Raw genomic sequence first — 14,530 nt, forward strand, 5'->3', positions numbered from 1 at the left:
GTGGCCTCACCCGCCCGTCCAGCCGGCCAGGGGCTCCAGTCCCCAGGGTCACCCGCACTCACCTCCACTCCAGCAGCCCAGGCCCACCAGCTTGCAGCCCTCGGAGGGTGCCCCCCTGATTACGGCACCCTGCGCAGTTCCCCTCATTGCCCACCCATAAGGTCGGCCCTGTGTCCGAGCCTCATGGGGCGCCTCCAAGTCATGGATCGGGGGGCCCGGGAAGGCCGTAAAAAGGCTGGCAGCCAACGAGGGCCGTTTCTGCTCTACCTCTGCCGCAGGGCGCCTGCCAGGAGGGCGTGTTTCCCACCGAACAGGCTCCAGCTCTTCCCAGCCGGGTGCCCCGGGAAGGCGGGGCCAGCAGGGATTTAAGGGTGATGAATTTCCCTGCTAATAAATGACTTACTCCTTGCCAAGATCGGCCGCCCGTCCCCGTGCAGCCAGCAGGCCAGGCCCCTGAGCCGCCCGCCCGCCCGAGACATGGCCTTGCTGGCTGTGGCGATGCTGCTGCTGGCTTCAGGTGAAAAGGGGGCTGATGTGTGTGTGTGTGTCTGCGTGTGTGTGTGTGAGCGTGCAGGGGTGCACGCATGTGCGTGCGTGCCACTGTGCCTGTGTTTGTGTATTTGTGAGGGTGGCTGTACGAGCGTCTGTGCGTGCGGGTGTTTGTGCGGGTGTGTTTGCGTGTCTGTCTCCGGCACGGGTGAGTGTGGCAGGGTCTGTGTACGCGTGTGTGTGGCAGCGTGTGCAGGCCTGTGTGTCTCTGTGTGTGTGTGCAGGCGCAGGTACAGGAATAAAGTAATTGTGCATGAATGTGTGTGTTTGCACAGCCGCGGGTGTGTGTGTGTGTGGACATGTGTCTGTCGGTAAAGGTGTGGGGGGAGCATATGCGCATGGATGTGATTGTGTGAATGAGTGTGTATGTAGGGTTGTGGATGAGCGTGAGTTTGTACATGCAAGAATGTGTGACTGGGTCTGTCTGAGTGGTGTGAATATGTAAGTGAATGGGCATGAGTGTGTGTTGTATATGTGTGTTACTGTGTGTACACGTGTGTTGTTGAGTGTATGCAGTACTGTATATGTGAGAGTTACTGTGTGCGCGCATGTGTTACAGTATATGTCCATGTGTGTGTGTGTTAATGTTGTGTTATCGTATATCTGTGTGCATGTGTATTACTGTGTGTGCTTGTATTGCAGTATATGTGTGTTTTACTGTGTGTATGCGTGTGTATGTTACTGCGCTTGTGCATGTGTTACTGTATATGTGTTACTGTGTGTGTTACTCTGTGTATGTGTATACATTACTGTATATGTACTGTATATGTGTGTGCATGTGTGTTACTCTGTGTGTGTGCTACTGTGTGTGTGTGTGTGTGCATGTGCGTTACTGTATATGTGTGCATGTATGCGTGTGTAATTGTGTGCGGGCCTGTTGCTGCGTGTGTGTGTGTTACTGTGTGTGTGTATTACTGCAGGTCTGCAAGTGTGTGCCGGGGTCTCCGTCTGCCTATGAGCTGACTCTGGGCGATAGCAGAGGGGAGCTAGAAGGCGCAGCTCTGGGGCTGGGTGGGGGGGGTGACTGGCTCTCGGGGGGGCAGGATGTGGGGAATGGAGGGGAGAGGTCAGACATGAGGGGTGGTTGGGCAAGGATGGTTAATGGCTCAGCAAGGGGGGCTCTGAAGGGAGAATGTATCCCCCACCCCCTGTGCTCCCCCACCCTATGTACGCCCCCCACGCTCTGTGATTCCCCCGCCCCAGGTACTCCCCCTCCCACCCCTTTGTGCTGCCTTACCCCACGTACTCCCCTGCCCCTACCCCCTTGTGCTGCCTCACCCCACGTACTCCCCTGCCCCTACCCCCTTGTGCTGCCTCGCCCCACCTACTCCCCTGCCCTACCCTTGCTGTGATCCCCCCCCTAGCTGGCATTTCCTCTGCCCTCCCGTCTGCGCTGCCGTGAGCCGGTGCCTCGACTGACTTTGACGATGGGCCTTAGGGCAGGTTTAATACATTTCCGAACATCCCCCGGCCCCTTGACCCCTGTGCTCCCGTGTAGACCCTCCCCAAGCCCCCAGCTCCTCACCATCACCCTGCAGCATTCCAGGTGGGGCAGCCTCCCAGGCCCAGCCCCGGATACTGACATATTCCTCCCCTCCCCCCGACTCTAGTGGCGACTGAAGATGAGAGGATCATCGGGGGACAGGATTGTGACCCTCATCAGCAGCCCTACCAGGTGGCCCTGATGCGCTCCCCCAAGATGGTGCGCTGCGGGGGGGTGCTGATCAACCCCAGCTGGGTGCTGACCGCCGCTCACTGCGCCACCAACCAGTAAGGAGCCGGGGGCCGGGGGTGGGGGACACAGGGAGCGGGCCCCGTCGGTTAGAGCATGAGCCGGGCGCTCAGGACACCTGGCTTCCATTACCTGCTCCGACACCGACTTCCTTTGGGCAGCTCACGGAGCCGCCATGCGCCTCAGTTTCCCCCATCTGGACAATGGGGGGAAACAGCCCTGCTCTGCTTCACAGGGGATTGGCGTAGGCCGAGATGCTATGGTGATGCGGGTTGTATAAGTACCCTAGGTAGCTCTGTTGGCTGCTATGACGTGTGAGATTCAGAAGGGGAGAAATTGTGTCCGTGTTTTATCTCCTTCTACAACTCTGTGTTGCACCCGGGCTTTGTAGAGTGTAAGGGACTGTCTCTCGCCGTGTATCTGGGCAGCACCCGGCACAACGGGGCCCTGATCTGTCTAGGGTACCTGGAAATATGAACTAGATCCTCAGACGGTGTAAATTGGCTCCAATGGGGTTATGGCTGATTGACACCTGTTAGGGATCTGGCCCCACTGACTCCAGCAGAGCAACGGCCCATTGACCCCCGCAGGAGAGCTCAGCTTCAATTATAAAAAGAAAAGTAAGTTTCCACCTTCCCAGTTGGGAAGAAAATTTGAGAAACCTAAAGAGTCAGAAACCCGGTGGTAAATTAATTCAATAAATAAATAAATAAATATTGGGGCTCCCTGCTCTATTTGATCTGTAGCTTTAAAAAATAAAAAAATAATCGCATTATTTTTAAGCCAATTTTGTGATTTTGGGGGCTGGACTCCCGGCTTTGGCGTGCTAGGGGTTGGCAGTTCTGGAAGCACAAGGAAAATATTTCCCTCGATATCCATTTCGATGCCATGAATAGGGCTATGCATTTTTCGGTCCACTGGCAATTCTGAAAAATCAGGGGAAAATCATTTGGGGTTGACATTTTTAAAATGTTCAGCGAATTGAAAAGTACAGCAAAGTTTTGTTTGTTTCAGGTGGGACGGAACATGTTGTTTGACCCGAAACGAAACACTTCGTTTTGATGCTGAGCATTTTTAAATTTTGAGAGATTTTAAAGATCAAACAAAGGGAAATTATGAACTAAAAAAATGAAAGTTTTAAATTGTCAAAACGAAACATTTTGGGTTTTCTCACGTTTTGTTTTTAAATGTACAATTTGGTGAAACTTACACAAATTCATGATCAGTGTTGCCAAATCTTTTTGTTTTTCACCAGAAAAGAGATCTGTCTGAAAAATTTTGCTGAGCCCCAGTCACGATAAATGTCATTTCCAGCATATTAGAAACCCTGATTCCCCCTACATTTAAGCTCTTTATTTTACCAGCAAAACACCATAATGAAGATCTGGAGTTAGGCTGGGATTTGAATGCCAGCCACTGGATTTTGATGACTAATTCCCATTTACTGGACTGGGAGTTGGACATCCCAATGCATTAAGTGGTTTTGAAGTTATCAGCCAACATTCACAGCCTGGGCAGAATTCATTATGGCTAGAAACAATAGGCGACGCGTCATAGCGTCTCACCTCTGATGATGATGTATTGTATCTAACCAATCAGGGATGAAAGTTAAATCACGTCCTCTTGCAACCAACCAATAATGTGTAAATTGGGAGTGTGCATCATGAACTATGAACTATGAACTAACATAATGAAGAGGAAGCGGTTTTATCTTGAGCTTCATGATATTTGAGGCCTTTTTCTTAAAGAGGTTGCATGAGAATCTCAGGTTTCATTTTTTAAAAGTTTGTAGTTTTCATGATTGCAAAGCACAGGAAATCCAAATGGCTCCAAAAATAAAAGGCCAGAATTTTTTAAAAAAACCCTTAAACCTTTTATTTAAAAATAACTGATGATTTTTAAGCCAATCTTTTGACTAAAGTTGGGCAAAAGTTTTGGACTAAAACCTTTTTTAATTTTGGTGAACAATATTTTTCAGGTAAAAAGGCAGATTTCATTAATTCATGTAGATTTCACCTAATTGTTTCAAGGGAAAAAAATCCTAAAATCGAAAAATTCAGAAAAAAAAAGTTTCATTCTGACAGTTTTTAAACAAAACGTTTTGATTTTTCAATTTGAAAGGACTTTTTTGTTTAGAAATTTCCTGCAGGATTATTTTTAAAAAATTAAAAATGTCACAAAAGGATTGAAGTGAAATGTTTTGTCTCAGGGCAAACGAAACAGTGTGTTTGGCCTGAGGGTTTTTTTTTTCCCCCTTTCTTTTTAGATTTTCGATTCTCTGAAAATTTGAAAAAAAATTCATTTTCGGTTCAACCCAAAATCATTTTTTTCCCAGTTTTTCAGTGTACGTCTACACTGACCACAGTCAGATCGACCTTTCTGGATCGATTGAGTGGTCAGTGAAGACCCGCACAATCGATCCAGAAGTCGACACTGTAAAACCACCCCCTCAAGTGGCATAGCGCTGCATCAACGGGAACACAGTTTCCGTCAGCACGGTGCAGTGAAGACGCCACGCAGAAGGGAAGCACAGCAGTCAACGGGAGTTCTGCGTAGCTTGCGTAACACCCATCGACTGCCACCGAATTGTCAGGTCAGTGTAGACCAGGGCTCAGAATTGCCAGGGAACTGAAAAATCCATTATTTACCCAGTTCTTCTAATGATTTTGATGCCTGACTCATGATTTTTTATATGCTCCTAGTTGACAAATAAGAGAATAGCTCCTTATGGAGAAACTTGCATATACTTGCAAATAACAATTCAGAGTGTTTTGTACTCCGTTCAAGAGGGAAAGACAGATGTAATATGTCAGAAAAATTATGTGTTGCAAATGATTTGCTCAGCCCTCGAAAGAAGTTACATCAAACAAAAATATTAAACATGTAAGAACCCCTTTATTCCCTTCAATCCATTTTCAAATCCCTCAAGCGTTTGTCTCTCTCTTTGGTCCACAGTCCATTTTACAAGATGCACTGGTTTAACTAGAGTTGTGTTTTTAAATCAATTTACTTAAACTGATACAAACCCCTGCTTAGAGCTGGTTAGAAATAGAAATTTTGATTCTGCGGCAAATTCAGAAATTTTGAATTATTTTCTGAATTGAATTATTGTTCTGAACTAGAACAAAAAAAGTGACATTTCTAAATTTCCCGGGGAACCAAAATTCTGAAAAAATTAGCGTTGGGACCCTCAAAATGTGTCATTTTGAGAATGTCAAATTGTTTCGTTTCAATAAGGTAAAAAAAAAATGTTTGATTTCAGTGATGTCTGCTCATTTCATTTTGATTTTTGCAATATAAAATAGTCAAAATCTATTGAAATGATCAATTCAAAAACATTTCAAGATTATCAAATTGAAACAAGAAAATCACGTCAAACATTTTTGCGAAAAAAATTTGACACTTTCCTGTGGAAGGTTTCGATTTTGATGAAGCTACATTTTTTTTCATGGAAACCTGTTTTGTTGAGAAAGTTTTTGACCAACTCTACCACAGATATTTCCCTTAGAAAAGTTTCCTTCAAAGAACACACATTAATCCAGCCAGTGCCAAGTCCCACATCTAGGAACAAAGAATGTGGGTCACAATTCCAGGCTGGGGGGGCTCTACCCTGGAAAGCAGCAACCCTGGGAAGGACCCAGGACTCCTGCTGGAACCAAATGCCCATGTGCTCTCCTGGCAAAGCTGTGGCTGAGGGTGACTGAGTGTGACCCTGGGCTGGAGAAGCAGAGGAATGGCAAGTAGGAGATGGGAGGTGGGGTCCCTTCTGGACAAGACAGTAGGGAGTCCATAACTGGTGACTGCGCCCAGCTCTGGGGGGCCACACATCAAACTGGATGTCAGCAAATTGGGGAGAGGTCAGAGAAGAGTGACAGGAACAATCAAAGAGATGAAAAATCTGCCTTAAAACCAGACACTGAAGCTCGATCTATTGAGTTTCTCCCAGAGAAGGCAAAGAAAGGACTTGATCTTGGTCTATCAGCACCTCCATGGAGTCAAGATTTCAGAGGTCCAAGGTCTCTTTAACCCAGCAGACGAAGGCAGAGCGCGATCTGACGGCTGGGAGATGAAACCAGACAAATCCAGATGGGAAATAAGGGGTACATGTTTCCCAGGGACTGGAACTGATCCTCAGAACAACTGCCCCAGGGATGGGGCAGATTCTTCATCACTCGAGAGCTTTCTGTCAAGATTGGGTGTCTCTCTCTTGTAGTTCTACAAAGGGGCAGAGTTAAGGGCACACAAGCAAGAGGACGGAGTTAAGGGTACTCTAGCTCAACTTCCAGATCTGGGCAGAATGCCACTCCCTCCTGGCCTTGCAATCTATGAATTAGACTGTAAAAACCCCGGCCCCTATCACAAGAGTGAGCAGCTACGCAAAGGGTGACTCTATAACCTTACAGACAGCACTTCGAGGCAGGAGTTTGGCGAGCAGCATGGATGGACCTAGCCTGGGGCGAGCTGCGTGCAATGCCTTGCTCTGCTAAACGTGTCCTGGGTGACTTTGGGCAAGTCACTTTGCTGCCGTGTGCCTCAGTTTCCCATCTGTACCACAGGGACAATAGCCCTCACAGGAGTGTTGTGTGGCTAACTGCACTAAAGGTTGTGAGGTGCCCAACTACCATGAGGGATAGAAGCCAGAGAAGGATCTAACAGAGCCATAAAGAGCTGGGATTTCCAAAGGATGCCCAGGAATTTAGACCGTTGAAATGGAGGCATCTAAGGGAAGGTCTACACTGCATTAAAAAACCTGCAGCACCAAGTCTCAAAATCCAGCTCAGCTGATTTTGTCTGCGAGGCTAAAAATTGCAGTGTAGACATTTGGATCTGGGCTCTGAGACCCTCCCCTTGTTGGGGTCTCGGAGCCTAGGCTCCAGCCCGCACCCGCATGTCTACACCGCAATTTTATAGCCCTCCCAGCCCAAGCCCCAGATCCCGAGCCAGCCACGCTGTGGCTACAGCGTAGATGCAACCAAACTGCCTTAGCCTATCCAAAATCAGTTACTCTGCCTTCTAGATCATTTCCCGGCCTCCTCTCTGAAACCCCCGGCATCTCTCGGCCCCAGCACCTTAATGGGTGGGGGTTAAGCACTGAAATATCTTGGAGAAGCTGAGACTAAGCACCTTCCCCGCAAACGTGCTGCGTGGAGCACAACGCAGCCATGCAGCATCCTGGTGTGTGTTTGTGCAGCGCCTGGCGTAATGGCACCGGCCCCGGGCTGAGATAATCAGTAATAATACAGACAATCAGCAATAAGCATGCAAACCAGACTAGCAATAGCCCTGGTGTGTATTGATTGACGTCTGCAGTCCTGTCAATCGCAAAGCCCTGTCTAATTTGTTGTCCACCTCATCCCTAGATCGCTTCTACCCTGCACAGATATGTGCCCCGATCTTTGTTTACGTAGGGGTGGTTTTTTGCAGACTCAGTAATAAAAATAACGTGCAGTTGTATTTTGGTGCCCCTGGCGCCCACTGCCTCCCCCATTCCTCCCTTGCCTTCCCGGGCCCCGGTGCTCCCTCCCTCCCCTTGCCCCAAGCTCCCTTCCGTCGCCTTGTACCCCAGGCTCACTCCGCTCCTTGCCTCCTGACCACAGCTCCTGGTAAGGCCAGAGCCGGGGAGAGGGGGGAGCTGAAGCACGGAGCCCGCTGAAGGGGGGAGGGGGCTAAGCCCATCCCTGGAGCCCCGTGGCTAAAGCAGGGATGGGCGACCCCTCCCACATCTCCGCCGAGGACGCTGTCGTGGTTGCAGGAAAATCCTGGTCTAGTTTAGCACAGTAGCCTCCGACGTCCACCCGACATTACCCCCCCCACCCCACCCCGGGCCATTAACAGCCTGGGGTCAATCGGCCGTCACTCCAATGGAGTCAACAGGCCAGACCCCTCGCACTTCTCTGCTTTCCCCAACCAATCTCCGCTCCACGGCCTCAACGCCTTGATCTGCCATCAAGCCAGCGTCACGCCCACACAGCTGATGATTTCAAAACTGCACTCGCTACCCCGAATTGCACAAAGGTGATGCAGAGCGGAGGCGTCAGACTCAGCCAGAACCAGCCTGTGTATCTCTGCAGCCTCGGCCGGGTAGGGCTGGAGATCCGGTGGGTTGGTACAGCACAAATGTGTGCATGTGTAGGCAGGGAAAAGACTGCCCCCTGCTTTCAGCTGTCTGTCTCATTGTCGCCATCAAAGCAAGCAGTATTGTCACCTCAAAGCCTTGAGAAAAAGCACCAGGTTGGCACAAAAGACCCTGAGACTGGCATCACAGAAAATCACACGATTGATTTAAAAATCATGAGATTGGCATAACATCAAGAGAGTGGTTTAAAAATTATTTAACTGGCAGGAAAAATAATGAGATTATAATAAAATTGTGAGATTAGGGTTAAAATAATTAATTTGGGATTTAAAAAAAAAATCACGAGCCTGGCAGAAAGAAAGTCCTGAGACTGGCATAAAAAATAACTTTGCCATTAAAAAATCACAAGATTGGTTTAAAAATCATGAGATTTGTAGACAAAATGATGAGATTATCATAAACTCATGATATGGGATTAAAATTACAAGATGGGGGTAAAAAATCAAGAGATTAGAAGAAAAAAAATATGACACTGGCAGAAAAACCATGAAACTGGCAGAAAAAAATCATGAGATTGGCATAAAACATCCCAAGTTTGGTTTGAAAATCATGAGGTTGGCTTAAAATCATGAGATTGGCTTAAAAATCATGAGCCTGGCAGAAAAGATGAGGAGGCTGTAATAAAATCACGCCTTTGGGGGGGTTAACATCACGAGATTGGAATAAGAAGACATGACATTGGCAGAAAAGCCATGAGATTGGTTTGAAATGTTGAGTTTGGCAGAAAACAGTTGCTGGCCTGGTGGGGGGAAAAGATGCTATGGGCTGAAAAAAATCACGAAATTGGCTTACAAATCGTGAGATTTTCTTCAGAATCATGTCTGCTTCCAGGGACGTTGGGGAAACAGTTAAAGGCTGTGCGTGTATCCAGCGGGATCGTCACACCTGCATGTTTATGCCACCTGGGGAGGGGGTTACCTATAAAGAGCGCTAGGGGAAGGTGAACCTCAGTCAATGGCAACAGGGCAGAGAGGTATGCATGAGGCGTATATAAGAGTAACACAGGAATTGTTAGAGATGGAACAATGGGCCAGGCCAGGCCAGGATCCCCACCCGCTTCTTGCTGCCCTGGATCCAGCCTGTTACCCACCTCTGTTCCCTGCCCCCCAGAGTCAGACGCATTCTCATCTAGCCCAGTATCTCGTGCTATGGGTCTGACTAGCCCAGTGTCCCCCACCCTGGATCAGATACAGGGGCTCATCAATGGCAGAGTTTAGAGATGAGCTGTGAGAATGATCAGAGGTTTAGAAAACCTGTCTTGGCGTGAGAGACTCCAGCAGCTCAGACTGTTTAGCGTAACAAAGAGAAGGTCAGGGGGTGACTTGATCCCAGGCTGTGAGCACCTACACGGGGAACAAATATTTAATAACCGGCTCTCCGATTTCCCAGACAAAGGTCTAACATGAGCCAATGGCTGGAAGTTGAAGCTAGACAAATTCTGACTGAAAAGAAGGTGTATATTTTTGACAGGAGGGTAATTAACCATGGGAACAATTTCCCAAGGGCTGTGGTGGATTCTCCATCACTGACAATTTTCGACTCAAAACCTACTGATTTTCTAAAAGATCTGCTCTGGGACTTATTTTGGGGGCTGTTCTCTGGCCTGTGCTATCCAGGAGGGTCAGCCTAGATGATCACAGTGGACTCTTCTGGCCTTGGAATCGATTAATCTAGATCAGACGCGTGGCCCGTCTCACCTGGTATATTCCCCTGCCCCCCACGTCTAGGGTTGCCACCTAGCCGGCTTTGAACCGTCCTGGCTGGTTTTTGCTCTGCTTTACCAGTTCAAAGATTTAATGCGTTAGTGGCGCAACCTAAGACCTGTTGGAGCGCTCAACAATTCCCACCCCCGTCTTCCAACTCGTGGCAGCATGTTAGGATCAGGTGAGTAAAATGATAAAATAATGTCAAAATAAAGGTATCAGGGGGAGGAGTTGTTGTTTGTTTGTTAGTTCAGCCTCCCCTGTCTCCTCACCCTGTTTCAGACACAGGGTTCCACCCAGCCAGGTATCCCCCAGCCTTCAACCCCTATGAGATCCATTGTCCAGCCCGCCCACACTCATGTTGAACAAAACGATAGATTTCAAGCATTTCTCCCCCCTCCTTCTTATCTATTTAAATTGTCATCGTTGCGGGGGGGCAGGCCCTGGGGAGGGATCGGACAATTATTTAATGGCAGTAGATGTGGGGAGTCAAAAAGTCAATGCTTTGTGACCGCTAAAACACAAATTGCCAGCATCACACGCCAAACTGTGCAAGGCAAATTCCCTGAAATCAAAAGGGGTCAAGTCGCATTTTCCTGACTTTGCCTTTCGATACATTCGGGTTGTCATCCATGGAGGTATTTTTTCTGCTGTTTGTGTGTGTGTGCGCGGTGAAATCGACATTGACTGACAGAGACGGATAAAAATCAAACCCTTCCAAGCCTAAGCATATTGCATTTGACGAGATCCACTGTGTTGCCCTTTTGCAAGCTGTCCTGCAGCACTTCTAGACCGTCTCTAATTTATGTGACTACAGAGAAGATGTACTGAAGTAGGGCCCAAGCGGATTTGCTGGGGGGATTAAATTTTAAGGCCTTGCCTCTTCTGGAAAAGCTGCCCCGGTTTTAACTAAACTGATTTTAGGTCCAGCTAGATGAATTGGCGGGACACCCCCCGCTCCCACAGTGTGGGCACTCTTAAACTGGTTTAATCCTCACTCAAATCAGGTCAGTAATTGTTTAAATTAGGGCAGCTTTGTTAGTCACCAGATTGCTTGGGAAGATAAAACTCACTCTGCAACTTTGCGGCCTGCCTTTGGTTGCGTTCACCACCCAGCCACAACCAACAGCAGGCGTCTGTGCTTAAAAGCCTCCTACGCAGACAGGCAGGGGATTAGGAGACCTTGCTAAGGGAGCCGGGCTAGGTTGCCTTCCCCTCCCACTGGAAAGGTGTGTACAGCTGAGCCTGGTGGGAAAATGATTTTTTTTTTTAACCTGGTGGAGTAAAAATCATTGTTCCACAGGAAAGTTTGAGGGGTTTTTGGCAAAAAGTCTAGAGCGGAAATATTTCGATATGGAAAGTCATCACACTGCCCTATGAGAGATGTTGTCTGGGTGTCTCACACCCCTCCGCCTGTATTCTCCTCTAGAGGCCGGGTTTCCTTGTCAGATTACATCTCCCATGATGCACTACAGTCTCTCCTCTAGCATTAGGGTCAACTCACAAGAGTGAACATTGCACGGCCCCCGTGTATCATAGGAGGTGTAGCTGGGCTGCCTTGTGCTCTCATTCTCGTCTCTAGGCCGGGTTCCCTGATCGGACTGCATCTCCCATGATGCAACATGCTCTTAGGGTTAAACATCTCACAGCTGCAGAGCATCATGGGAGATACAGTCCACTTGGAGACCCCGTCAGGTAGAGGCGAATGGAGGGGGACACAAGGTTCCCATGCTATAACTCTCATGAGTCACTGCCGTGCCATTTAAGAATAAAACTATGTATATATTTATATATATTTGGCCAAATTGGGGTGGGGGGAGGTTGGGGCATTCTATTTTTCAGCCAAAATGGGCTTTTTCTGTGGGAAATTTTTGTGAAAAATCCAATTGAGACAGAACCGATATTCCCTCAAAACCCCTACACATTTTCAACCCGTCCCAATGATAGCACAAGCCAGCCAAGGCCTCTGGAACAAATGCACGAAAGCAATATACTAGACTGGCTCTTCTACGGTGAGCAGCTATTGATGGGAGCCGGGAAGAATCTCATAGGGTAAAATTCACAGCTCATAGTCCTCGATGTACAAATGACATCAGGCTGTAATCAGTCCCTGCCTCAGTTTCCACATCTGGAGGTTCATGTCATGGGCTTCACTTTCTCACAGGGAGCTGTGTTGATGTGTGTGCAATGTTTGGAACATGCCCTCTATATTATAATTATATAACAATAATTATTATAGCCCCTATTCCAGTAAGTGTAATTATCATTTATAGAGTTGGGTGAATAGCAAAAAAAACCCTGAACTGGGAAGATGGGGAAACTGAGGCACAGAGACTTTAAATGACTTGCCCAAGATCATACAAGATGATTGAACCCCACTTCCTTAAATACCAGGTTGTCACCACAACCCGTGGGCCATGCTTCTTCTTTTCTAATGTGTTGGTGCTTGTGTTATTCTTTTTTTACGCGTTTTGCACACAGCTTGTTCTGTATTTTAGCATCATAGAAGTGTGTTATTCAGTATGCCTGATTCGCTAGTCTCCTATTGTGGAAAGTTATGGAATTGCTAGCTCTTGTGGTTTGAAGGTTGTAGACATAAACAACATTTTTCAGTCGAAAACTTTAGGCAGAAAAATAGCTTTTCATCAGACAGAAATTTTTAACCAATCTCATTTTCAATTAAACTTCTCAGGTTTTCAATGAAAACCATACATTTGTACCAAAAATTTTTTTTTTTTTTTACAGAAAATGGTTTTCAAAGACAGGTTTTTAACCAAAACCAGTTTTCAAAAAATAATTTTTTTAACCAAATGTGGTATTTGAAAACAAAACAAACAAACAAAAAACCCTGTAAATGTTTTTTGCAAATGTTTTTCACCAAAAATGGGGGTTTTTTAACCCCAATTTTTACCCCAAAAAAGTTTTTTAAAAACAATTTTTTCCCCTGAAAATGGTGAGAGACAAAAATGGATTTTTCAAAAAGGGAAAAATTTTACCAAAAAAGTTCCTGGAAAACCGTGTGGAGAAGACCAAACCCAGTGTTAAAAAATTCAACTTGTTTAGCAACGTTTATATTCAATGAACATTTTTAGCTTAAAACAGGTTTCAAAATCAACCCAAAAATTTCAAGTTTTCATCCAAAAGTTTTCAAGGGGCATGTCTATGAAAACGGGGGGACTGGGCTAGACCGAAAGCCCCGTTATTACATATTTGTTCCCCGTGTAGGTATTTATAGACTGGGGTCAAATCACTCCTTAACTGTCTCTGTGTTAAGCTAATTACATTGAGCTCCTTGAATCTCTCGCTATAAGGCAGGTTTTCCAATCCTTTAATCATTCTCGTGGCTCATCTCTGAACCTTCTCCAAGTTATCAACGTCCTTCTTGAATTGTGGGCCCCAGAACTGGACACAGGACCCCAGCAGCAGTCGCACCAGGGCTAAACACAGAGGGGAAATAACCTCTCTGCTCGTACTCAATATACCCCTGTTTATGCATCCCAGGATCGCATTAGCTCTTTGGGCCGCAGCGTCACACTGGGAGCTCATGTGCCGCTGATCATCCACTATGACCCCCGCAATTTTTTTCAGAGTCGCTGCTTGCCAGGAGAGAGTCCCCAGTGGTAAAAGGAGGAAAGATGGGGAGGGGTGAGACCCCAGGCAGAGTTGCGGTTCTTTTTACCTGGCTCTCTGTGTCATGTCCCTGCTTCAGGCCCATCTCCACTCGTCTTGGGGAGTACAACCTGAAGATCAATGAAGGGACGGAGCAGCACATCAAATCAACTCAGTTCTTCCCTCACCCCAACTACAACCCCACCACCCACGACTCCGACCTCATGCTGCTGAAGCTGCAGAACGCCGCCAGCCTCAACAAATATGTCAGCCCCGTCGACCTGCCTGACAAATGCCCTGAACCCGACACTGAATGCGTGGTGTCCGGATGGGGCACCACCAAGACCCCTCAAGGTACAGAAGCAATCTGCAGTGGGGACTGGAGGCGGAAGGAGGTGGAGGGGCTGGGGGGTCCTGCAGGAATCAGGGCACTCTGGCAATGGCCTTTCAGATCTCTCTGGAGCTTCTCCAACCTATTATGGCAGCTGTGAACTCGGTAGATACACCATTAGATAGGCATGTTCCTGACTTGGATGGATGGATAGATAGATTTTACCATAGGCTGAGGTCCGCCCTATCTATTTGGCCCTGCAATTGTACCTACAATTTTTGTGACCATTTCCCACCTTCTTTTCAACTGACTGATCAAAATTGCTAAAGGTTTGAAATTCTGATGAGATTATCAAATTTCAAAATTTTGACATGATTTCCAAATGTCAAACTTCGGATGCCTTGTTTTTTATTTTCAATGACAAAACGGGGAGAAACCATTTGGAAGCAGCGTTGCAATCCCCGTCCTTC

At 47.2% G+C, this 14,530-nt stretch overlaps 1 protein-coding gene across 1 annotated transcript in view; it reads left to right on the forward strand.

The window, feature by feature from the left end:
• The first annotated feature begins 477 nt into the window (after nucleotides 1–477).
• The window catches only part of LOC137149429 (transmembrane protease serine 9-like), a 34,626-nt gene continuing 20,573 nt past the window's right edge, over nucleotides 478–14,530 (forward strand). The window contains exons 1-3 of the mRNA XM_067542949.1: nucleotides 478–517; nucleotides 2,160–2,319; nucleotides 13,830–14,083. Coding sequence (XP_067399050.1) covers nucleotides 478–517; nucleotides 2,160–2,319; nucleotides 13,830–14,083 — 454 coding nt within the window. The remainder of the gene's footprint in view (nucleotides 518–2,159; nucleotides 2,320–13,829; nucleotides 14,084–14,530) is intronic.

This window comes from Emydura macquarii, unplaced genomic scaffold (assembly GCF_026122565.2).
Source record: "Emydura macquarii macquarii isolate MOO-44397 ecotype Brisbane River unplaced genomic scaffold, CSIRO-AGI_Emac_v2 contig_746, whole genome shotgun sequence".
NCBI classification, from domain to species: domain Eukaryota; kingdom Metazoa; phylum Chordata; order Testudines; family Chelidae; genus Emydura; species Emydura macquarii.